This window comes from Carica papaya, chromosome 5 (genome assembly GCF_054855325.1).
Source record: "Carica papaya isolate Zhongbai chromosome 5, ASM5485532v1, whole genome shotgun sequence".
In the NCBI taxonomy this organism is placed as follows: domain Eukaryota; kingdom Viridiplantae; phylum Streptophyta; class Magnoliopsida; order Brassicales; family Caricaceae; genus Carica; species Carica papaya.
Window position 1 is genome coordinate 735,777 of NC_142313.1, and position 22,773 is coordinate 758,549.

A 22,773-nucleotide genomic window follows, 5' to 3' on the forward strand; every position below is an offset into this window, starting at 1 on the left:
TATGAACTAGAATTGTAACAACCGTTGTACTAAAATCCACCGGTATCAAGAGATGGTGTTATAAATGGGACTTGCAAATTTATTAACCACACAAGGATCCATTGGAGGGCCTCCAAAATAGAGAAAACCTTCGCCTAGAAAACTAAACATACCCCTCTGATATTTAACCTTCTCAAAACAAATTAACTTATACCCTCAAACCAAAATTCATCCAAAACAAAATTGAAAATTGAAAAAACATATATATAAGCATTAGTTTCCTGTTTTGAATGATCATAGTATGTCGTTTCCTTTTTCAATTTTGTCTGTGAGGCAAATGCCATCATCTCATCTTCTTGTTGCCTCTGCAACAATCTTGTTGTTTCTTGTCTCCTTCTTAGGTCAAACGTGTAGCTCGTCTGCTGCGTACGATTTGCTAATCGACGCGCCTTTGCTGACGGAGAAAATCAAGACGAACAGAACCATTAGGGTTGACATCAATGGCGATGGGGACTTTAGGTCTATCCAAGAGGCTATCAACGCTGTTCCTGATGGAAATTCTGAATGGGTCATCATTCACATTCGAAAAGGGATTTACAGGTGATCTTCTATATATGACCTCTACGTACATATATATATATATATACATAAATCTCTCCTTGTGAATGTATATAATATGCGTATATGTACACACGTAACAGGGAAAAGGTGCATATACCAAAGAGCAAACAATATATATTCATGAGAGGGAATGGAAAAGGAAGAACAAGCATTGTTTGGTCGGAAAGCTCCCATGACAATGTTGCCTCTGCAACTTTCAGACTTGAAGCCTCTCATTTCATTGCATTTGGTATTAGCTTCAAGGTTTGTACACATACATACACGCATATATATACATATAATCATTCTTCATTAATTAATTCATTAACGAAGATTTTTATTTATTTACGTAAATCTTCAGAACGAAGCACCAACCGGCGTTGCTTTCACGTCACAAAACCAGTCAGTAGCGGCATTCGTCGGTGCGGACAAGGCTGCATTTTACCATTGTGCATTTTATAGCAACCACAACACTCTGTTCGACAACAAAGGCAGACATTACTACGAAAGCTGCTATATTCAGGGCTCCATTGATTTCATCTTTGGCCGTGCCACATCCATTTTTCACGTAAATATATATTCTATTACTTGAATATTGATCATACATAAACAAAAATACACGTACTAAATTAATTTTTGGGTGCAGAGCTGTGAGATATTTGTTATATCAGACAAGAGGGTGAAGCCATATGGGTCAATAACAGCTCAGAACAGGGAGAAAGAAGATGAGAAGAGTGGGTTTGTGTTTGTGAAAGGGAAGGTTTATGGGATTGACTTGGTTTATTTGGGAAGAGCCAAAGGAGCCTTTTCAAGAGTCATCTTTGCCAAAACTTACTTGTCCAAGACAATTGTCCCCCATGGCTGGACCAACTGGAGCTTTGATGGCACCACCGAGTAAGATATTATTAATTATTATTAATCTTCTTTACTTTTTCTTTCCTTTTCTTTAATTAATCATGTTGAGGGTTTAATTAATAATTAATTAATTAATTAATTAAATAGGAAGCTGTTTCATGCGGAGTACAAGTGTCACGGGCCGGGAGCTGAATCGGCTGGAAGAGCTCCATGGTCAAAGCAACTCACGAAGGAAGAGGTTGCTCCTTTCTTGTCTATTAGTTTCATTAATGGCAACCAATGGCTCCCTGTTTGGCAAGCTGAGGAACTCACCATCTAATTCCATTTTTATTAATTAATTACATCATATATATATACATACACAGATATATATCTGTACCCTTTTCGTTTTTTCGGAGGTTTTGTACCTGTAGTACACAAAACATATATATATATATGTATAGATCAATCAGGGGCCGGTCTTTCCAATTATTTGGCTTGGCTCAAAGTTTGTAGCAACTGATTTATTGGGTTTAACATATAACATTTCATTTTAAAGCATTCAATTTTTTCTATTCGGGACGGATCAAAATTTCAAAATTTCAGACACAGTCACCAGATTAAAGACAAACGAATTAGATTACTGACAGTTTAATTTTCTTACATATATATGTGTATCTTATAATCATGAATATATATATCTACGTAAAATAAGTTCATTGGCCAGAATGCGGACGCTTGCTGATCTGCATTTATTATTATGATTGTTGAGTAAGTAGCTAAGCTTAGAGGAATCGGAAAATAGTAAACTGCACGTGCATGGAGAAGCCCATGCAGGACGTACGAAACTCTATGTAACTTATAAGTACTTAAATTTTAGGATCAAAATCCGCCACCAATTCCTCCACCAGCTCCACCGCCTCCGCCGAACCCACCACCAGAACCTCCACCAGCCCCGCCACCTAATCCTCCTCCAATTCCTCCACCTTTACCACCTCCAAATCCACCACCAGCACCTCCTCCAGCTCCACCGCCAAGTCCTCCACCAGCACCGCCACCAAATCCTCCTCCTACACCTCCACCTTTACCACCTCCGAAGCCACCACCTGCACCGCCTCCAGCACCACCTCCACCACCAAGTCCTCCTCCCACACCTCCACCTTTGCCGCCTCCAAAACCGCCACCAGCACCACCTCCAGCACCACCTCCACCGGCACCACCACCGAATCCTCCTCCTCCACCTTTTCCGCCTCCAAAACCACCACCAGCGCCACCTCCAGCTCCACCTCCACCGGCACCACCACCGAATCCTCCTCCTCCACCTTTGCCGCCTCCAAATCCACCACCAGCTCCACCACCAGCTCCACCTCCAGCTCCACCTCCACCTCCGAGTCCTCCTCCTATACCTCCACCTTTACCACCTCCGAAGCCGCCACCAGCTCCACCTCCGCCACCAAGTCCTCCACCGGCACCACCACCTAATCCTCCTCCCGCGCCTCCACCTTTGCCGCCTCCGAAGCCACCACCAGCACCGCCTCCAGCTCCACCTCCCCCACCAAGTCCTCCACCGGCACCACCACCCAATCCTCCTCCTACACCTCCACCTTTACCGCCTCCAAAGCCACCCCCAGCTCCACCTCCACCACCAAGTCCTCCACCAGCACCACCTCCTAATCCTCCACCTTTACCACCCCCAAAGCCACCACCAGCTCCGGCTCCAACACCAAGCCCTCCTCCCCCTCCTGCACCGCCACCAAAACCACCTCCAATACCTTCAAACACAGTATCCTTCTCGAGCTTCCTGCACTCCACTACTCCTATCACTAACACAAACATAACAGCTACCACCATTGAAACACATCTCACATGACACCCACCCATCTTTCCGAAGAAAATGAAGTAAATATCAGAAGAAGATGGGATCAGAGAAAGAATGAATAATAAGATCCTTTGCTCATAACCCACTAACACTCATCCCCTTTTTATATCACAAACGTACACTGTAGACACTAACAAAGCATTAATTGAAGCAGATGTGAGTTTCTTTTCTGTTTCCTTTAAACACTTAGTAACGTGAAAAAGATTCTTCTCTGAATACCAAACATGGGTGCGTACGTATAGATAGTGTGTGTAATTAATTAATATTATTGACATCATATCCATCAACCACGTTACTTAATTAATGAGTGATAAGTGAAAGAAGAGAAAAATGGTAACCAGGCGAGAAAAGCTGTTTCGTTAGAGTATGAAAATGGTGTGGAATATTTCAAAGTTTTTGTTAGAAATTAAAGAGTCGGTGAGGTCATATTTATTATGGAGTCCCACATCGCTCAACTGCGCGCTAATCTGATCTTGCCTCCCAGCCCTAATTATACTTGATCCTACTCCTTAGTCCACCATGCACAACTGGCATTGTCTATTATAACCAATCACCCAGTATGTCATATGTATGTACGTCCCATGTCAGCAACTTAGCGATGAACATATACATACGTATGAAGAAAACCGCCAATGTCTACACATACACATATTATATATATATATATATATATTTTTTTTCATTGTAAATAGAATTTTTTTTGAATAAATTTATATATATATATATCATACGTACTTTAAAAAAAAAAAACAATTTCAATTTTAATTCCGTAGGCCATGTTTGTAACAAATCTAAAAATTAATCGAAATTCACTTATAAATTTAAATTTATTTTAATTAGAAAGTAAAAAAAAAATTTAACTAAAATAATAAAAATTCCATTTGTAAATATAAAATTACACGTAAAGTAACACTAATATATTTCAAATTTTATTATATTTATGTAAAAATTAATTTATGTATTACTATTTTCTAGCAAAATATAAAGTAATATATGAATTAATGTATTTATAAGAATTTTATTATTTTAAAATTTTTTAATCAAGGGGTGAATTGATTGGGCCGGATAGTGGGCCGGGCAAGTGAAGATAAGCTGGGTCGTATAAATACTAAGCCATCTAATGAGGCCCAAAAGCCCACTTCTCAATTTCAGTAGACTCTCTTCCCGTGGACATGGCCCGAGGCAAGTACAAAAATTGGAGCTGAAACTAACTACAGTACCAAGTTACAGAAGCTCTCGGTGGTTGGTTTGGCTTGGCCGAGTTAGGGTTCAAGAAATTTTTGAAGGCATTTCTCCCTTTTCGTCGGGTATAAACTGAAGTATCGAAGGAAAGAGAGAAATTTGGGGAGGAAAAATGGAGGGAGCAGAGGAAGGAGTAGAGAGAGTGGTAGATTCAAAGGACTTGCAGCAGCAGAGCAAAGCCCTAGACAAGCTCACAGACCGTGTCGAAGATCGCCAGCTCGATTCCTCCCGTGCCCAATCGGTCCTCTCTCTCTCTCTCTCTCTCTCTCTCTATTTGAATATTTATAAATTAAAGAAGCTCGGGAACAACAGATTATGCAGAAATAGTTTTATTTATGGCGATGAGGATCTAAGAAACTTTTATTATTTTGATTGGTGGAGTTTGTGTTGATTGAATTTGAACTCCGGAGTGAATTTTACTTCTTTTTGGTTTTCTCAATGCATTTATCTGTAGTTACGAGTGCAGTGTGATGGTACAGGCAATGGCTTCGATTGCTGCGTCTAAGGAGGCTGATTTGAATGCTAAAAGACTGAGGTAGAAGTTTCTAAATTGAAGATGGTGTTTTTGTTAGAAATAGTAATCGTGATTATCAACATGTTTGAAATAGATGATTTATGCCCAAAAAAAATTTAATTCATGATGAAATATGAACTTGGTGGAAGTTGTATTTAAGTGAAGTCTACTTATAACCAAGTCCATTTCAACCTCCATTAAATTTGATGAAGGTTGAATATTAAATTAAAGAGGCAAAAAAAATGCTTGAAATGCCAGCTTGGTTCAATAAGAATTTCGTTGTAAATGAAATTTGATTCTTCATTTGTTCCAAACTATAGCCTACTAGTTGAATCTGTATCAAGTCTTAATTGCATTTTCGGTATTGAACAGGTATTAATAGTAGCCATTAGTTGCTCAAATTGATGTGAAATTGATATCAAAATGAATGTCCTTTTTCTTTTATCTATGTGCATGAGAAAGAGAGATAGGATTGATTATCGAAGAAGGGAGTTATAACACGTATTGCAATTAATCATGTTTTGGAGATTTTATCATGTCCAATTAGAGAATGAACATAAGCGCATAACTGTCTCGTTGGCATTTTTCACAATGTTTTGTAAGCATTTAGCTGAATATTTTTATCATGCTTGCTTGTTCTGAGGAATGATGAGAGCAGTAATGCTCTATGTGCTACTCAACAGAGTCTTCAAACTTGAAAAGCAAAACAAAGAGAAGGTGTACTTCTCGGAGCCTCTTCTGTAGTGTAATAAACCTTGTGAGGTCATGAGTTGATATATGAATTTCCTCTCAGCATATGAAATCTCAACATATATGATTTCATCTCTCGAAATTGAATATATATTTCTTTTGTTTTATGTTGTGGTACTTGTCTGTTAGGAATGGTACGTCCATTAAAATCTCCCTCCATATGACCACATTAACTTTGGACAGTTGCAATAGTTATGTAGAAATGCATCAATAAATCACATACTTCTCTGTTTTTCTTGCATGTCAACATAAAGGGAGAAAGAATTAGCAGCAGTTAAAATTAATGCAGCCGATGTCGAAATAATTATGAACGAACTAGAGGTTAGCCTTTTACCATTACTGGGTCCTTACTGTGTAGTTGCTTCTGCTTATTCGAAATCTTAATCTTCACCTTTGCCATGTCGACAACAGTTGGACAAGAATGTTGCTGAGAGAGCCCTTCGCGAGCACAAAGGTGATGCTGTTGCTGCCATACGGTACTTGCTGCATTGATGTTCTTTATGACAGACTAAGATTGTTGTCAATTTTCGCCGAGAAGTATTTTTGTAGTGAATCTTTTTCGGAAATATGAATTTGAACATAATAAATTGTTTAATGCTCCCCCCTTAAACTTGTGGAGAAATGCAGATTATAGAAACAAACCTAGTGTTTATAAGGTATTATGAATTTAGTTTCTGCCATTTCTTAGTTTGTCTTTGATGGGTCTCACTTGTGTTTCTGTTTCTTTTTCCCTGACTTCTGTCAACAGCTTTTGTATGCAGACATCAAATGTTTCCTTGCCTATATAAAATTATTGTTTTATAAATATATAAGTACATATTTGTTCACAAAAATATTATTCACAAAAACATGTAACAGTTTCATATGTGTGGAATAATTAAAATGTAAATTAAATTGTTGTTTTAGATAATTCTATGTATAAAATTAAAGCCCTACTGAGTTTCCACCATTATATTAATTTCTAACATAATATAGTAATATTATGTGTGTACATACATATACATATATATATATATATAATTTGGAAGGAGTTAAAATATCACACACTCTATATTTATGACATAGGACTCCAAAACATCAATATTATAATATTAGCTCAATGTCAACGGCATTAATATTATAATCTTAGGTTAGAGACAAAAGACATGTGAATTGTGATGGTGGAGCTGCACAGCAAAGCAAAGGTTCATGCACCATAACTCCACTTTCCAAACAAGCCAAAAAGATCCAAACCCAACAACCATTCTCGTAAACCAAACAAACAAACAAACAGACAAACTTGTTTATATATAAAAGCAAAGATATCAATCTCATAATATTTACTAATTTCAATTTTTTTTTTTTTTTCCTTCTTCTCTGTACAACTTTTTTCCTTGGTGGGTTCTGACATCCTTTTCTTCATAATCCACAAATGGGTGATATGAAATTATATTCTTACCCATATGACTCCAAACCTCAAAATCACAGACCAGTCACATTGGGATTTTTATGTATACATATATATATATATATATATATATATATATATATATTTAAAAGAAAAAGACCCTCTCACAACTCCAAATTTCCAACTAACTTATCAACATTGGAAAATTAGGCAAGCAATGCACAAACAAAACATGATGCCAACTACACTATCCTTTCTTTTTTTTTTTTCCTGCCCTCATGCTTTTTGTGGGTGCCAAAGCTAATAATACCACTTGCAATCTCAGTGGCAAAGAGGCAATTGGTGGAAATCTTTGCCCCAAAAAGAGGCCCATATGCCAAGTGAGGGGAACAGAAACCCGAAAGCTACGTGGATCTGAATCGTTTTACCCTTCCTTTTGGGAGTTATCTCCAGTAACTATCGTCGAACGGGCTGCCTGGATCTGAATCGCGTATTGTCTCTGCATGTCTCTAAGCTTTTCGAGAAGTTCTTGGAATGTCGGACGAAACTGTGGATCGCTGGCATTGAAAAGCATAGTGGATTAGTGCTTTAGCCACCATGGCAACATGCCTAACGGTTGGAAATATTATGCTCATAAACAGATAATGAAATCTATATATCCCAGAAAAGACTTGCACCAATTTTATGACAGCAACAAGAATAGGCCTAAAGTTCTTTTTCCCTGGCCGAAGTGAAACCAATCTAAGCCAATGTCAGCTATGGAAGAAAGGCGAAATATCAAAATTACCAAGGGTGTGAATATTGAATAATGTCAAATAGTACTAAGGCAACTACTCATCACGCATGTCTGAGGATAAACGTGGGGCATGTATATCTCAATAATTCCTCAAATAGTATTTTTACGCGAAGCATCCAGAGACATAACATGGAAAATGACCCCTGGCAACTGAATTAGTAGGAGGCTTTTTCCAAAAATGGATGGCTCACATAAAAGTTGATGTTCAGCTCTAGAAAATGAAAAGTTGACAAAGAAAGCTCCAAAAAAGTTCTCACCTGTGCCAGCAGCTCTCAATTATAGAAGCCCACTGTGAATCCACTTCCTTGGGAATTTCTAGCCGCTGGTTCATGAACCCTACAGCCCCAATCACCTGCAAGTATCCTAAAAATATTGTTGTTCAAATATGATTAATGTTTCTTAAAACCACATTGTAGTAACGGAACTTCTACCTTGGAGTGCAGAGCATTTACTTTTTCAAGGAGAATTTAGGTTATGTGTTAATTATTTGTATCCCCTTTGCATGAATAGTTACAATGATATTTCCACTTAAAAGAAATGATGTCATGAATGATCGAGAGGAAGAGTAGACCTGCATTGAATTGAGATTATCCCATGGGATTTTCTCAGTTGCAAGCTCCCATAAAATCACTCCATAGCTATACACATCAGATCTGGTGGCAACAAAGTTGGAACTCAGTGGAAAGGGCAAGCATGGAGATAAAATGGGAAACGTGAGAAGAAAACATGAATGGAAATATCGAAACTCTAGTTTATTTAATTATAGCTCAATCATTAGGCCATACTTCTCATCCGAGGGTTCATTACGAAGAACTTCTGGTGCCATCCATTGAGGCTATAAAACAGGAAGGCAGTGGGTTAAGGTTCAAGAAGATGAATTAACTAAAAAGATAAAAATATTAGGTAACTGCGATATACCGTCCCCTTCCCAGTCTTGGTGGTGAGATATGTTTCGTGCTTGAGACGTGAAAGACCAAAATCACCAACCTGTCCAGATAACAACTAGATTGTTTCTCACATTCACTTGAATTGTCAAAAATTCCTAAAGGAAATGAAGACAGAGAGTAAACCAACAAGGAAACAAAACATAATACGAAAAAAAAAAGCAGACCTTCACAGTCCAATTCTTATCAACTAGCAGATTTGATGACTTCAAATCACGATGGATTATAGGAGGATTGCAATGATGAAGATAATTCACGCCTCGTGCCTGCAAATTTTATAAAGCGACAAACATCAACTTATAGCCAGGATATAATCTGCTTGCCAAGCAAACACATGCCGGGATAGAGATACGTTGGTTAAGACAACAAGTGCACAAATAGACAGGAAGAGATGTGCCCAGCTTACTGAAGACACCAAAAGATAGACAACAGTCGGAACAAAACATAACTGCAAACCAACAAAGACACCACAAGCATGTTACATTTCATTTTCTTGATACTCACTATATCCAAGGCAATATGGATACGCCGTCGCCAATCTAGTTTGGGTGTGTTCCTATGCAGTAACCGAAATAAACTTCCTCTGCATTAAATAAAACACAAATATTAACCATAGTCCATCTAACAAACTTAATCTACCAACAAGCTGGTAACATAAAAATTCTTCAACAAAAAGCTTGAGGCTGAACCGTGGCAGAAACTCTGTGACAATACAGAGATGTTCAGGAGAAGTCACAGCTCCCATAAAGAGCAGAACATTTGGATGTCGAAGTCTTTTCATCAGCAACACCTTCAAATTTTTTAATAAAGCACAGATTGGCATCAGAAATGGATGATAGAAAAAAAAAAAGAGAAAACCACGAGTGCCCAGGAAAATACACACAGAGCATGAAGGATTAGAGCTAGAAATTTCATGCAGCTATGATGAAAAAGGTACTCTAGTATGTTTATTCTTGCTGATGAAAATAGTTTAAGGAATTCCACGTATCAGAAAAACAACTGAACTCAATAATGAGATATTTCACCAGCATGCAATTTGAAGTCAACTAATATTCTACTCTAAGAAGGCGGGAGGGAGGGGGGGGGGGGGGGGGGAACCTTATGCAAGCTATAAAGACAGTGTAAGATAGTGATATAGATGAGAAAGCACACCTCTTGTCGAAAGGAATCTATCACATCATCTGAATACTCTTGTTTGGAGAATACTTTAACAGCAACGTCCTGGAATAATTGTAATCCCATTAGTAAATGACATATAATTTCAGAGAGAAACACAATGGACGAGTTTTAGTTATTTTTTATTCTGGGTCATATTTTCCATTTTAGACAAAAAAAGTTTAAAGGCTGAAGAAAGGTCTCAGCTGAAGCCAATAACATATATGAACTCCACCACATACTTATAGAACAGAGAAAAAGGAGATAACATGTATTTGGTAAGATAGTATATGAGCATTTGGACTGCGGAATCAAATGCCAGCAATTAATCTCACATTCTATTCATACTATACAAAAACAATAGATATTCAAACCTCACAATTAACTGAAAGCAAGATATAATACTTGAGATCTTCTCTTGAATACCAAGTCAGATTCATCTGGGCTGTAATTATGCATTTCAAAAAAAAAAAAAAAAAGATTGGTAAGGAAGAGAAAAGAACGTACTGATCCAAACCACAGACCATGATATACAGTTCCACAAGAACCTGAAGTAACAGAGGGGAGAAAAGCATAATAAGTATTAGTTGACACATAATCAAGCAAATTACCATGAAACATTTTCATGGAGCAATCTTAATGTAGAAAATCAATGGGAACAACACAATTTGCAGTTAATATAATGCAATTTCATAAATGACGAAACTGAAATTTTATGTGTCCCTAGCTATCAACCTGCAGTAATGATGCCGAGAATACACATTTTAGTAAGTTGTAAGTATGCGATAAAGTTTTATTCATTACTTGCTTGTTCTATTACCATCATGAACAATACAAAAATCACTGTCCCTTCAAGTGGTTACCTTGTCCAATTTGTTCTCCAATAGTCAAGTCCTCCCACAAGATTTCATAATCCAAGCAGTCAGTGTCCATGTCCACTCTATTAATAGCACTACTGCTGGTACTTCCACAGCTGCTGGCACTGCTTGTGCTGTTAATGTTAACAGAGGAGGACCAGGACCCAGAGGCCTCATTATTGGCAGGCTTAGTACTTTCATTTGCATAGCTTTCAGTCTTTGAACCAGAGAAGGGATTCTTCTGCTGAACTGATTCATTTTCTTGATCATTATGCAACCAGGGCCAAACAAAGCGAGCAGTTTTTACCTCTGGTACTTCCCGCTCATTCCCTTTCCATGGCCATGATAAACCTTTCTTGCCCATCCACTGTTCTGCCTTCGAGGTAATAATCTTTTGGATCGTGGGTTTTCCCTCAGAATCCTCACCTGATTCTCCGGAGGATTTCACAGGAGTTTTCTCGTCAGCAGGAGAAAATACACCAAAAGGAGATGCAGGTAAATCTCCTCTGGGTGTGCTAGCTCCACTTGATGTAGCATCCTCCCTATTCTGATCAAAGAGAGCAGCATCGGAGTAACCATGATCGGAATCTCCACTCCCACCTTCACGGTCCATCAAATTTTCTCCAGTTCGAATTCTTGACTTGACTTTGTTGCTCACCTTAGATGCCTGTCATGGCAGTACAGACAATTAAAACATGCCAACTATAACACTCTACAAGAATGCCAAAACTACACAAGACTAACCAAATTTGATATTTTTGAGGCAATTGCAACTTGGAGAGGCTGCTGGGAATCAAGACCAAGTTTAGATGTAACTGTGCTTCTGGCCCGGTTAAAGCTTGAAGACCCTTCTGAGTGACTTGGATTCGACAATGCAACCCTCATTTCTTTAAAGGGACGTGAATCATTTGAGACACAAATAATCCCTATTAAAGTCCCCTCATCATCATAGAACGGAGTATTGGTTGCAATGGCAGAAAACTTCTCCCCCATCTTATTCTTGACAGGGAATTCCCCCGTCCATCTCTCCCCCATGCTAACCCGGTGGATTATATTGCGTGCTAAGGGAAAGTCCCGGGGATCTACAAGAATCTCAACAGCATCCTGCCCAAGTGCTTCTGCGGCAGAATAACCATAGAGGTTTTCAGCAGTGCGATTCCTGCAAAATCGGAAGCATCCCCAGACGGAGAGTTCAAATAATAGTCCAAGAAAATCTATTTCAAAGTTTCCATAAACAACATAAAAGTTCTATTTGTCACATGAATTACTTCCATTGCTGATTCAGAGAACAACTTTCAAACAAAGAGTTCTTTTATTTGAAACAACCAAATTCAGAACCACAAGCCTTAATTCAATCTCAATCCCAGAAGCAACATTCTTCAAGAAATTAAGCTTTGGCAACCATGGAAAAAAAGGAAAGAAAATTATTCAAGAAGAACAATCCTTACTGTAACTTGTTGAAGAAATGGACCCAAAATGTAAGAAAAAGAATCGGCAAAGGAGGCTTCAAAACAAAGCTACTAACCAGTAGATTATACGGCCATTAAGGTCAAATATATGGACAGACTGGCCCATAGACTGCAATATATTCAAACACTGCTTCTCTGTGAAATTCACTGCCGACGGTCTCCCACCGCCGCCACCACCACTTGCTCCCGCTCCAGCATTCACAGTACCAGAGCTCCTGCTCTCTCTCTGCAGCGGCGAAGAATGCCGAAACGACCCCGAACCTTTCTTCCACGCCGCAGCAGCTCCGTCGAATCCCGAACCTCCGCCAGCACCGGGGCCTCTCCTCCTCGGCCTCGCCGTCAACGTCGTCGACCTTTGCGGCGAAACCGAATGCGACCTCTGGGGATGATCGGCGGAGGATAGCCTGAGCCTAGACATCTCTTGCTTAAGATGCGCTTGACCCGCCTCCAGCTCCTGGATCTTCTTCAACAGCTCCTCTGCTGGTGGCGTTTCCATCCCCAATATGAAGCCAAACTGCTAGAAAACAAATAGTTTCCACTCGAGAAAGCTGAATCAAACATAAGATGATAATGATCCGTGCTGTTAATCCTCTTCGCCGAGCTCTCTGCTACGTTTGAACGTGGGCTGAAAAGCTTGAAAATGGTCGAAACTGATAAGTTAGGAGAAGATTTATGAGCGTCTCTGACTTTCACTCCGTCCTTCTGAAAGAGAGAAAAATAGAAAAAGCACTCAAAACAGGAAAATAACCAAAAACCCACCTCATAAAAAGTAAAGAGAGAATTAATTGACCCTGCAAAAACCAAGATTTAAAAAAGAAAAATCCAGGGAAGAATTCTTATTTCCTTTTTCTTGGTTTCTCTTTCTTTCTTTCTTCCTTCCTTCCTTTCTCCTATCTCATCATTATCATCTGAATCTAACTATTTAGACCAGATGTTATTTATATAGAATGGACCGGAATTATTAGACCACGCGCCCAAATGGCAAGTGCCCACTCTTACCACATGATGACGATTGATTTTTCTCCCGCCAGACCAATGGGACCGGCGCGTTTGCAGACGCGATACAGGACAGCAAGGTGGCGCGTTTGCACGTAAAGGCTGGCTTATTGGGCCGCTCCTTAGTTCATTTCTTCACTCCTCTTTATGACGCATTCCACTCCATGCAAATCTTATATAATTTTTAATTTTTTTAAAAAAAATAAATTTATACTTTAATTAATAAATTTAATTTTAATAATGGATATTTTAATTTCACAATGAACAAATGTTATATTATTTATGAAAAAAAATAATAAATTTCTAATCATTGCATGAAAATACGTGCACAGGTACATTTTTTTGGAAATTCAAATGCATGATATTGAATTTCATAAAAGGTCAAATTAGTATTTTAGAAAGTTAAATAAATTAAGGGTTTCTAAATTATCCAAATTATAAATTTTACTTTTTATGTAATGTCTATAACGAATTATATCACATAATGGGATTATAAACTTTGCTACAAAATACACTTACATATATATATATATATACACGCAACTTCCATATTTGGCTAATTTACTATAATATCATGAAGCATAATCCAAAATAAAATTTTAAAAAGTCAACTCTGATTTGTAATGGGATAAATTATATGCGTTTAAAATATAATATTAGTGTATATATATATATTTATATATAAATTGAGAAATTGGTAATTTATAAAAAGAATTATATTTTTAATTATTTTCCTTTACTTTTGTTGTTTGCGTGTACAGCAGGATTAAAGGCCGTGCCCGCACACACTCTCACTACCATCAATATATTCTTCATAATTTTTCTTGAATTATAATTACATTTACCCACTTAATAACAAATTACTTTAAAAAAAAAAATACTTTAATGAATTAAAATTTTAATTTTATTAAATTAAATATTATAAATTTACTAAATAATTCATAATACATCTATATTATAATAATAAATTTTATATTTTTAATAAATTAAGTATCGTTAAAATATTATTTTCGTCGAACTTAATTTGATTATTATAATTCTGTCAACACACTAATAAATTAAATTTTGGGAATAATAAATTTAATATTTTAAAAAATTTGAATTTATAATATTTGAATAATACTAACAAATTAATTTCTGATTTTTTTTTTTTTTTTTTTTGTAAAATGATTCTGATTTGACCTAGCAAGTTAACCTTAGAATCTTCTTCAATCACTTGGGCAACTGGGTTTTAGGGGACTTTTCCCACATCGGGCTGCCAATTCTTGATTAGGAAAGAATAGGCCTTTATAAGTTCTACTTAATATATAAGTCCATTCTATCAAAATAACATATGCTCAGGCGTGCATTGGGTGTTTATGTAAAAAAACTACACTCAGTTTATTGTGTCAAACATATAATATATATATATATGTATTGAGGTGATACATATACAACCAATTATAATATTTAAGAAAGACACATTTCGATTCAAATCTATAATCTTTTATAAGAATAAAATGATAAATCATTTAATCGAAAAAATTATTGGTGAATTTATAACTTACTCGACAACAGTTAAAACCTCTAAGAGCCAAAAGAAAAAAAAAAAAAAAAAAAACTCGGTTTCCAGGAAACTACTGCCAGTAGCTCTTACCCTTTTCTTCTCTTCCAATGCATGAATAATCCAGAAGTGCTGATAAGAGGTAATAATCAAACACCATTATGTTCCAGCAGCACTGTGCTGCAAGAAATTGAGAGTTTATAAAAGAGTATTATCAGTATTAGGCAGTCATCGGTGGTGGGTCTAAAACTATAGAAATTTTCTCCTTGGTGACCCCCAAGGATCATGTATAACAAGGCTGGAAGTAAAAAGCTAACTCTCTATCTACCAAAATCACAAGGGATCAAACGAATATATATACATATATATGCTGAGCTATCATATCCTTATCTGCTTTTATAATCAATCCTAATCTGCCATTAAATTATGGTCAAGATCTATTTTTACTAATTCCAACAGTGAATATATCGGAATGATCGAAACTTTGTTTGCAACCAAATCAACAAGAATCCAAAAGAAAAAAGTTGGTGACTCCATATATACCTCCAAGAAGATGATTTCCTTCAACATCCTTGTCATATGATTCACACTAAGAACTTAAAGAACTGAATGGTAAGCAACAGTTTATCATTAGAAAAGTAATTCTCAACTATCCAATTCAAATCCAACCAATCCACATATTTTTCAAACTCAAGAATTATAAATTCATGAGACCAGCGAGTGATTAGACACACAATATTTCTCGCCATTTGAAAAGGGAAAAAGCATATAAACTAATCAGATTTATCAGAAGGCTCATTTTCCATACATTTCGACATATAGAGGTGAACAATTTAATTTATTATATACAGACGATAAGAATAAAAAAGCTAACTTCATCAGTCAAATGAAGGTGAATATATATCTTAATTATTTAGAAACTCAATGGGATATAGTACACATGATATACTAACACTATATTCTCTTACACTGGGAGGAACCTCGACTCCACGACAGCCGCCACTTTACAGCATTTCCAACTGAAATGCTCCTTCTCAAATCGCAATTGGCAGAACGAGATTGCATTAAATCTGGCATCACTATAATCACAATAGAATATAACTACACTCAAGCTAGAAACTAATGAGATGCCTCCTACTCCCCCTACAGGGTGTATACTGAAATTCTAGTATTATTAGATATCCATTAGCCAAATAAGGAGGCTTTGATAGAAAGCCATGTACCATACTGAGATTATATACACCAGAAGTTGTATCTTTAGGTTGAGTTGAGTTCAAGAGAGGCCTGAGGCTTGATGCATGTCAAGAGTAAATAACCTAGCCAACACTCTTTGAACCTCTTCGGGGCATTGGAAGTTCAAGAATAATTAAGAAATAGCATCGTTCTGATTCTCTGATATACTGTACTTCACCATTCATTAGCTTTAGAATCTTCCTGCACATGCTGAGCCCTAAACCCTCCTGAGTCATCCACTGATTGCTATGGAACATATCTTGAACCAGTTCGGGAGGTAGACCTTCACCAGGGCATACCATCCTTCAATAAACACCTTAATGTTAGTCAACTAACAAAATTCAAGTCACTGGATGGTTATAAATATAAGAACCAAAAAGAAATTCTGCCAGAAGTTACTCAACTGACAACCCAGATTACATACTTCATCGATAGAAGAAGCTAACAGATTAGAGAACTTATAATTGGAAATCATACAAAAGCACATCCTTGATAAAACTCTGGCACTGAAAAATGGATTTTCCACTGAAAATTGGACTTAACATTATCCACCCACATTGGACCATTCAGTTTATACTACAAAAATTCTTTTTTCTCACTTGGATATTTATTCTTCCTCTTAAATGATAATTTCTATCAACAAAACTGCATACTTCTTAAAAAAGAAAACGCTCCATATTGTGGCTACAGCAGAGGAGGTTGGGGAAGAAAAATGCCAACTGGTAGAATTTAGAAGGCAACTAAAGGCTCAACCCAAATTTCTGGCTCAGTTCTTAATTTCTTGATCCTAGGTTTAGTTCAAATTTCAATTTTATAAAATAAGAATGTTAAATACAGTACAAATAGGATATCAATTTGAATAAAATAACATTCTAATTTCAAGTTGATTCCATATCCAATTCAATTCAGCTGGTTTATGGTTTCTCTATTAACAAGTGTGGAAATACAAATCTACCATTGTAACATGGAAGATATGATTGCAGTTAATGATCTGTAAATTATAGCTTAACTTTTAGATATCAAATAATTAAAATTTAAAATCTAGAAGTTGAATGGACATAAAATAGATTAGAGTAAACACAACCTTTACTTCTATTCTGGAGCACCAAATTAGTGTTTAATTATTACAGATGACTAATGTTCATAACTAGTGCTCTTCATGCTCCTCATGGATGTGCAAAAGTAGATGTTACTTTCTAAACTAATGCTGAACAAATTTCAACCAAATATAAACAGGCACCACAATTCTTTGCCAACTATGCAAGAACCTCAACATAATTGGACCACAGTTTACAAGACTTTGACAGAAGATGAGAGACAAGAGAATGAAGATAAATACTAGAATATCAATAAGTATATCTTGGAGGCCAAGAGAAATGATAAACCATGAAAAGGAAAATAGCAAAATGGAAAAAAGGATTTATATTCTTAGACATATCATTTTCTTCTTGCTTTTTTAATATGGCCACAAACAATTGAGATGGTCTAAAATTGAGGCTAACACACCTGAATTCTATATGAACAATGATAAGTCCATCAGAAATTTGCTTCAGTATTGGACGGACGTGAATCTCTACCCAACCTTCTGTAGATGGTGCATAATGCACCATATTCAATAAAAAATCAGCCAAAACCTGTTGCAATCTTGCCTGATCGCCATATACAGCTAGTGTCTTGATTTCTTCTGGAATATCTCGAATCAACTGCAGATTTCTCTCTCTCAGTAGGATCATTACTTGGCTAACAACGGCATTTATGACACTCCCGAGGAAAAATTCAGCCTTGTCAAGCTCCAGTGAACTAATCAACAAGCTCATAAAACATTAGCTGCTTTCTTATAGCAGATCTATACTGGAGGTCAGCATGCAGTGGTAGGTACTAATAGTAAACTAAAATGAAACAGTAGAATATAAGTCATAGTCTGCATAAAAATGGTTCTACTGTGACAACTAACTAATCTGATAGCCATTATACAAGACATTAAGGTTGGTTGCAGTCAAGAAATAGAAGACCCTATAATTTTTCTAGCAAAAAAGTTCTACTTTTACCAGTCATAAATGTGTAACATGAAAGAGAAAGTAAAATGTAAAACGGGTTTCTATGTGAGCAACTTCAAAGCTAGCAGCAGTTGAAAGGATTTTATTCAAATAAAATTTGAGAAAGAAAACCAAGGTAATGCTTTAATCATTCCTTATGGTCAATAAGTTGTTTGAGAAAAACTCACCCATTTTCAATGCTCTCCAGGTTAATGTCCCCTATGACTTTCAACATCTGTCTCTCACAAGCAGCACTAGTCTCAAGAAACTGTTTCTGATCTTCAGACAAGCATGTGGTCTCCAAAAGGGAATTAGTAAAGCGTATACCACTTAGAGGGTTCTTTATTTCCTGGCAAATATAAGCCAACTCTTTCATTCTTGAAAAGTACTTCTTCTCTTGCTGCTTCTGAACCTTCAGGGCTTGCTGCAGCTCTGGACTGGCAATCTGCAAGAAGCAGAAGGCTCCTATAATCTGGCCATCCATATTTACCCTCTTATTTGCGGTCAAGAGTGCTTGCACATATTGCCCATCCCGATTGAAGAAGGAAAATGGAAATTCATTTGCATCCTGCCCCCCAATGGCATTGTGCAAAACGATCATGAATTTTGTCAAAGCATCTGGACCCTTCAGCCGGCAAAAGCTGCCAAAAACCTCTCCAACCAATAACTTTCCGATTATATCCCCTCGGGGCCAGCCAGTGAGCTTTTCCATAGCAGTGTTCCACTCCATGCAACATGTGCTCTCATCAGAGGCAAATATGGGAGGGATCAAAGGGTTGGGACTGTGAACAATAGCCTTGTAATCACCTTGTATGTGGATGAATTTGTCCATCACCACCTTTTGACCAGTAACATCCTGGCCGACAAAGCAAACTCCAACTATGTTATTTGCATAGTCCTGGCTGGAGCAAGCATTAACCACAACAAACACAGCTTTTTTCTGATGTTCAGAGCCAAATGTCCTCAATTTTATCTCTACGTTTTTATCTTCTTCACCTGCATGAATCAGACACAAATGATAGAATACTTGGCATGCTAAAAGAGGTTGACACACCTCAAAGAAAATAATATGGCCTCGTCCCTGTTGTTAAAATATTTCCACTGACATGAAAAATAGAAATTACTATGCCTTCTATTTGAGCACCATTTAGAGCCAAATCTATTTACAGGTGGTTGCATTGGATTCTTCACATTTAGAGCCATACTCATTCGACTGACCTTTTTGAATCACATATAACAGATCATAGACAAAGTAAATATTGGCAACTGCATAATAATTTTTGCTTTGGAAAATATAAACAAAGATGAATCATCGGCGAAAACTATCACAATTTGAGAAGTATAAAATAATCCCCCCTCTCATTAACCAACTCAAAGAGATTAACGATATTGAACAATGAATGCTTTAATTTTTCCCAAACCAAGAGTTTGAAGTGTACTTTTTCTTATGTCAACGAATGCATAAAATATATATATCTTAAAAGAAGCTAAACCCAGATCATTTTATTTCACTAATTTTTTTAACGTCTTATTCACCAAATTATTAGAACGAATTCAGTAATTTAATTAGAAGAACTTACACAACATATTAGAACCTAACCAGCAGAGTAGGATTTAATATTTTTTCTCTCGGTCGCACCTAATAGATCATTAGAAATTAACCAATTTGCTTCATGGCATTACTTATTAGCACCACAATCCCATCATCCTATTTGGTAAGCTAAAAAGAGTGCCTTTATGCCCAAAAAGTCAAATATTCCAATCTAACATTTTGGAAATTGCTTAGAGATGCCCACTCCTATAACATTGTTCAGAAATACTTGTTTCTAAATGGTGCTCATTCAGAAAGTAAGCAATTTTACACTTTGAAAAGAATGATCACTGAAATAAAACTGCAAAAGCTGTAAATCTGTACCTTTTCATCATTGGCCCCTAATGAAGCAATTCTATTTTTGCATATTCAGAACAAGGTTGATAAAACTTAGGCGTTTAGGTACAGATAGAGACAGTAATAAAAGTATTACCTTTTAAAGCACGAGAAAGGAGCTTGTCAACAGTTTCTTCATATTCCTTGTAAACAAGATCAAGAACCAAGGATTTTCCCATAGCTTCCTCAACTGAAAGCCCTGTTAGCTCGGCAACCTTTGCATTCCATCCGTTTATACGACCATCAACATCTACAGCAAATATGGGAGCAGTCGCAGTCTCAATTAACCTCACCATTTCCCTGGCAACCGAGCTGAGCTCATCAATTCCTTGCAAGTCCAGATCCCCAAGTTGGGAATGCACAACAGCCTTAGAATTGCTTGCTTCAGCATCTCTAAAGGAGTCTCGGAGAATAAGCTGCAAGGAGTGAATGGCATCCATTTCAGCATTCTCCCATGGCAGACTACGGCTCTTAACAACTTCCAGAAAAGCCTTAAATGAGGAACGAGGATGCATCCTTTGTCCATCATCTTTTTCTTCAGGGTGATGCTTTGCACCTCCCCACTTGACCTCTTTTGCAGTATGAGATCGGAACCAGAATAGAAAATCTCGTTTGGTGATATAAGCAACAGCCATCCCACAAACAGCATCACCAAGGGAGGCTGCTCCAGGATATCCAGCATCGGCCAGACTATCTGTACTTAGACCTGTGGAGTCCCCATGGTATGCCTTCAACCACTCCATGATATCCTTTATCTGTGTCTCAGTTGGGGTCACACCAACAGGATAGTACTTCCCTTGGTAATAGAGAGCTGCCCCATCACATTTAACTAGATCCACTATGCTGGGACTTTGAGTAACAAGGGCAGTAGGAGAGTCACGAAGAAGCATATCACACAGGAGAGTCTGGGTCCTCAAAACCCGTTTCTCTGACATCTGTGATGCCAACTGCAACTCCATGTTCAATTGCAGTCCAAAAGCCTGCATTAAGAACTCACAAGCATACCGGAGGGGAAAGGGAATGCAGCGAGAAGAAGTGTGATGGCAAACAACCAGACCCCAAAGCCTTGTTGGATTCCTCCCTCCAGTAGTTTCCTCATCGCTTCCATTAATGATAACTGCCATGGCCAAAGAGGCAATTGAACCCATGTTTGCCATGTACTGAGCATGGCAACCATGAGGAGCCCGAAGAGTTGAACCCACCAGGCAGAGAGGCTGCATAAGCCCTTCATCCTGAATAACGCGCACAGGCGTGGCGTGGCAATCCACTATCATCCTAACCCTATTCTGCTTGAACAAGAATCTTGAGGCCTGAGGGATATCCGTGGCCGGATAATGCAACCCAATATAAGGCTCCAAGTCAGGCCTCTTGCTCTCAGCTACAACCTCACCATGCTCATCTTCATGAAACTTATACACCATGACTCTATCGTACCCAGTAAGCTCCTTCACACACTCTACAACAGTGTCACATAAGAGTTTAATATCCCCGCCAGGAAGCGACTGCAACTGGGAAATTGCACGCACGGCTAACTTCTGTGACTGCACAGCCCCTGCAATAGACAGGGCAGGGTCCTCTGTCCTCGCAGGCTCCAAGTCAATCACAATACCCACATCGATCCTGTGCAAAATAGCGTAGAAGGGTTTCCCAGAATTTTTCGAGTGAATCCAAACCGGATTCAACAACGTGATTTCCCGCGCCCCAAACGCCCTCTCCAGCAAAACGGCACTGGAGGGCGTAAAAAGGGTCCGCACATCGGTCCCAATTGTCAAAATCTCAGGCTTATCGAGACTAGGCACTGATTGGGGGGTCAAGCCGAGCATTTCCCGGGCGTTTTCGCTGCATGCAATGATGCGAAAAGAAGCTTCATCGACTGCTATCATGCAACCAAAAGGCTGTATGTGGCCGCCACGTTGAATTTTCGACAAATAAGCGGTAATTTGCTGCTCAGGGACGGATTGCGTGGTGGTTTTTAGCGACTGAGAGTAGTCAAAAGACTTACCTGACTCACCGGATTGCTCGAAAACTGCGTGGAGCCGCGCATCCACTGTATACTGAGCAATGGCTTTGCTAATGGAGTCTGTGTTCGTCTGCGGTCTAAGATTGCTGGTGCCGGAGGACTGAGGTTGGTTGCTATGGTGGCGATGGCGATGTGGATCCTGTGTATGTGCTGCTCTGCTATCTGAAGTCATTGGTGCGTCTGGTTCTGCAGCTACCACTCTTCTTCCTTCCCAATTTTCTCACTTCAGTTTCTCAGATAAGCAAATCAGAATGGAAATTCGGGGATTTTGAAATGAGATTTTTTTTTTTTTTTTGAAAAGTCCAAGAATTCGGAGAGCTTGTGGATCAAATTCGGAAAGAAGGCAGCGTAATTATGAAACAAAAGTTAAAGGAGTGAGTGTTGTTGGCTTGCTGCCTGCAATATATGCTTGCGGCCTGTGGATGCGCTGTACTTGTACGTCCATGTTAAATTCTGTATATATATACATATATATAATTATTTTCTAAGAATAATTTATTTATTTCTTTTATTGGACATGGTCCGTTCTCATTCGACAAATCAATCCTGACTGCGTTTTCTTGTTTTTTTCTCTCTCTGCGATTATTTTATTATGAAGTGTTGGCTGATTAC

General features: G+C 37.8%; 5 protein-coding genes across 8 annotated transcripts; 2 read left to right on the forward strand and 3 right to left on the reverse strand.

Annotated features, from left to right (window-relative positions):
• The first annotated feature begins 195 nt into the window (after positions 1-195).
• Positions 196-1,946, forward strand: LOC110808529 (Pectin lyase-like superfamily protein). The gene is made up of 5 exons (XM_022034053.2): positions 196-579; positions 681-843; positions 941-1,147; positions 1,226-1,473; positions 1,582-1,946. The coding sequence occupies exons 1-5, from the start codon at positions 281-283 to the stop codon at positions 1,751-1,753; spliced, it is 1,089 nt and encodes a 362-aa protein (XP_021889745.2). The 5' UTR covers positions 196-280; the 3' UTR covers positions 1,754-1,946.
• An 87-nt stretch (positions 1,947-2,033) lies between these two features.
• LOC110824617 (uncharacterized) lies at positions 2,034-3,518 on the reverse strand. The gene has a single exon (XM_022055156.2). It carries the CDS (start codon positions 3,292-3,294, stop codon positions 2,296-2,298), a length of 999 nt encoding a protein of 332 aa, XP_021910848.2. The 5' UTR covers positions 3,295-3,518; the 3' UTR covers positions 2,034-2,295.
• Positions 3,519-4,491: 973 nt separating this feature from the next.
• On the forward strand, positions 4,492-6,478 carry LOC110821219 (DNA-binding enhancer protein-like protein). Its single transcript, XM_088219714.1, has 4 exons — positions 4,492-4,775; positions 5,014-5,069; positions 6,053-6,119; positions 6,210-6,478. The coding sequence occupies exons 1-4, from the start codon at positions 4,647-4,649 to the stop codon at positions 6,288-6,290; spliced, it is 333 nt and encodes a 110-aa protein (XP_088075840.1). The 5' UTR covers positions 4,492-4,646; the 3' UTR covers positions 6,291-6,478.
• Positions 6,479-7,102: 624 nt separating this feature from the next.
• Positions 7,103-13,322, reverse strand: LOC110821369 (uncharacterized). 4 transcript variants are annotated; one of them, XM_022051182.2, is made up of 14 exons: positions 13,166-13,322; positions 12,463-13,039; positions 11,682-12,096; positions 10,944-11,604; positions 10,588-10,628; positions 10,078-10,146; positions 9,615-9,715; positions 9,430-9,508; positions 9,093-9,191; positions 8,900-8,968; positions 8,767-8,816; positions 8,553-8,634; positions 8,239-8,333; positions 7,103-7,742 (listed from the first exon to the last, which is right to left on the reverse strand). In XM_022051182.2, exons 2-14 carry the CDS (start codon positions 12,900-12,902, stop codon positions 7,610-7,612), a joined length of 2,334 nt encoding a protein of 777 aa, XP_021906874.2. In that variant the 5' UTR covers positions 12,903-13,039; positions 13,166-13,322; the 3' UTR covers positions 7,103-7,609. The 4 variants fall into 4 exon arrangements, 3 of the variants coding, with proteins under 3 accessions (XP_021906874.2, XP_088075838.1, XP_088075839.1); XM_088219712.1 differs by having other exon boundaries at positions 12,463-13,322; XR_015819031.1 differs by having other exon boundaries at positions 7,620-7,742; positions 8,239-8,344; positions 12,463-13,322.
• Positions 13,323-15,770: 2,448 nt separating this feature from the next.
• On the reverse strand, positions 15,771-22,587 carry PHYD (phytochrome D). The gene is made up of 4 exons (XM_088219711.1): positions 20,239-22,587; positions 18,403-19,210; positions 17,685-17,978; positions 15,771-16,481 (listed from the first exon to the last, which is right to left on the reverse strand). Exons 1-4 carry the CDS (start codon positions 22,331-22,333, stop codon positions 16,262-16,264), a joined length of 3,417 nt encoding a protein of 1,138 aa, XP_088075837.1. The 5' UTR covers positions 22,334-22,587; the 3' UTR covers positions 15,771-16,261.
• Between the last annotated feature and the right edge of the window lie 186 nt (positions 22,588-22,773).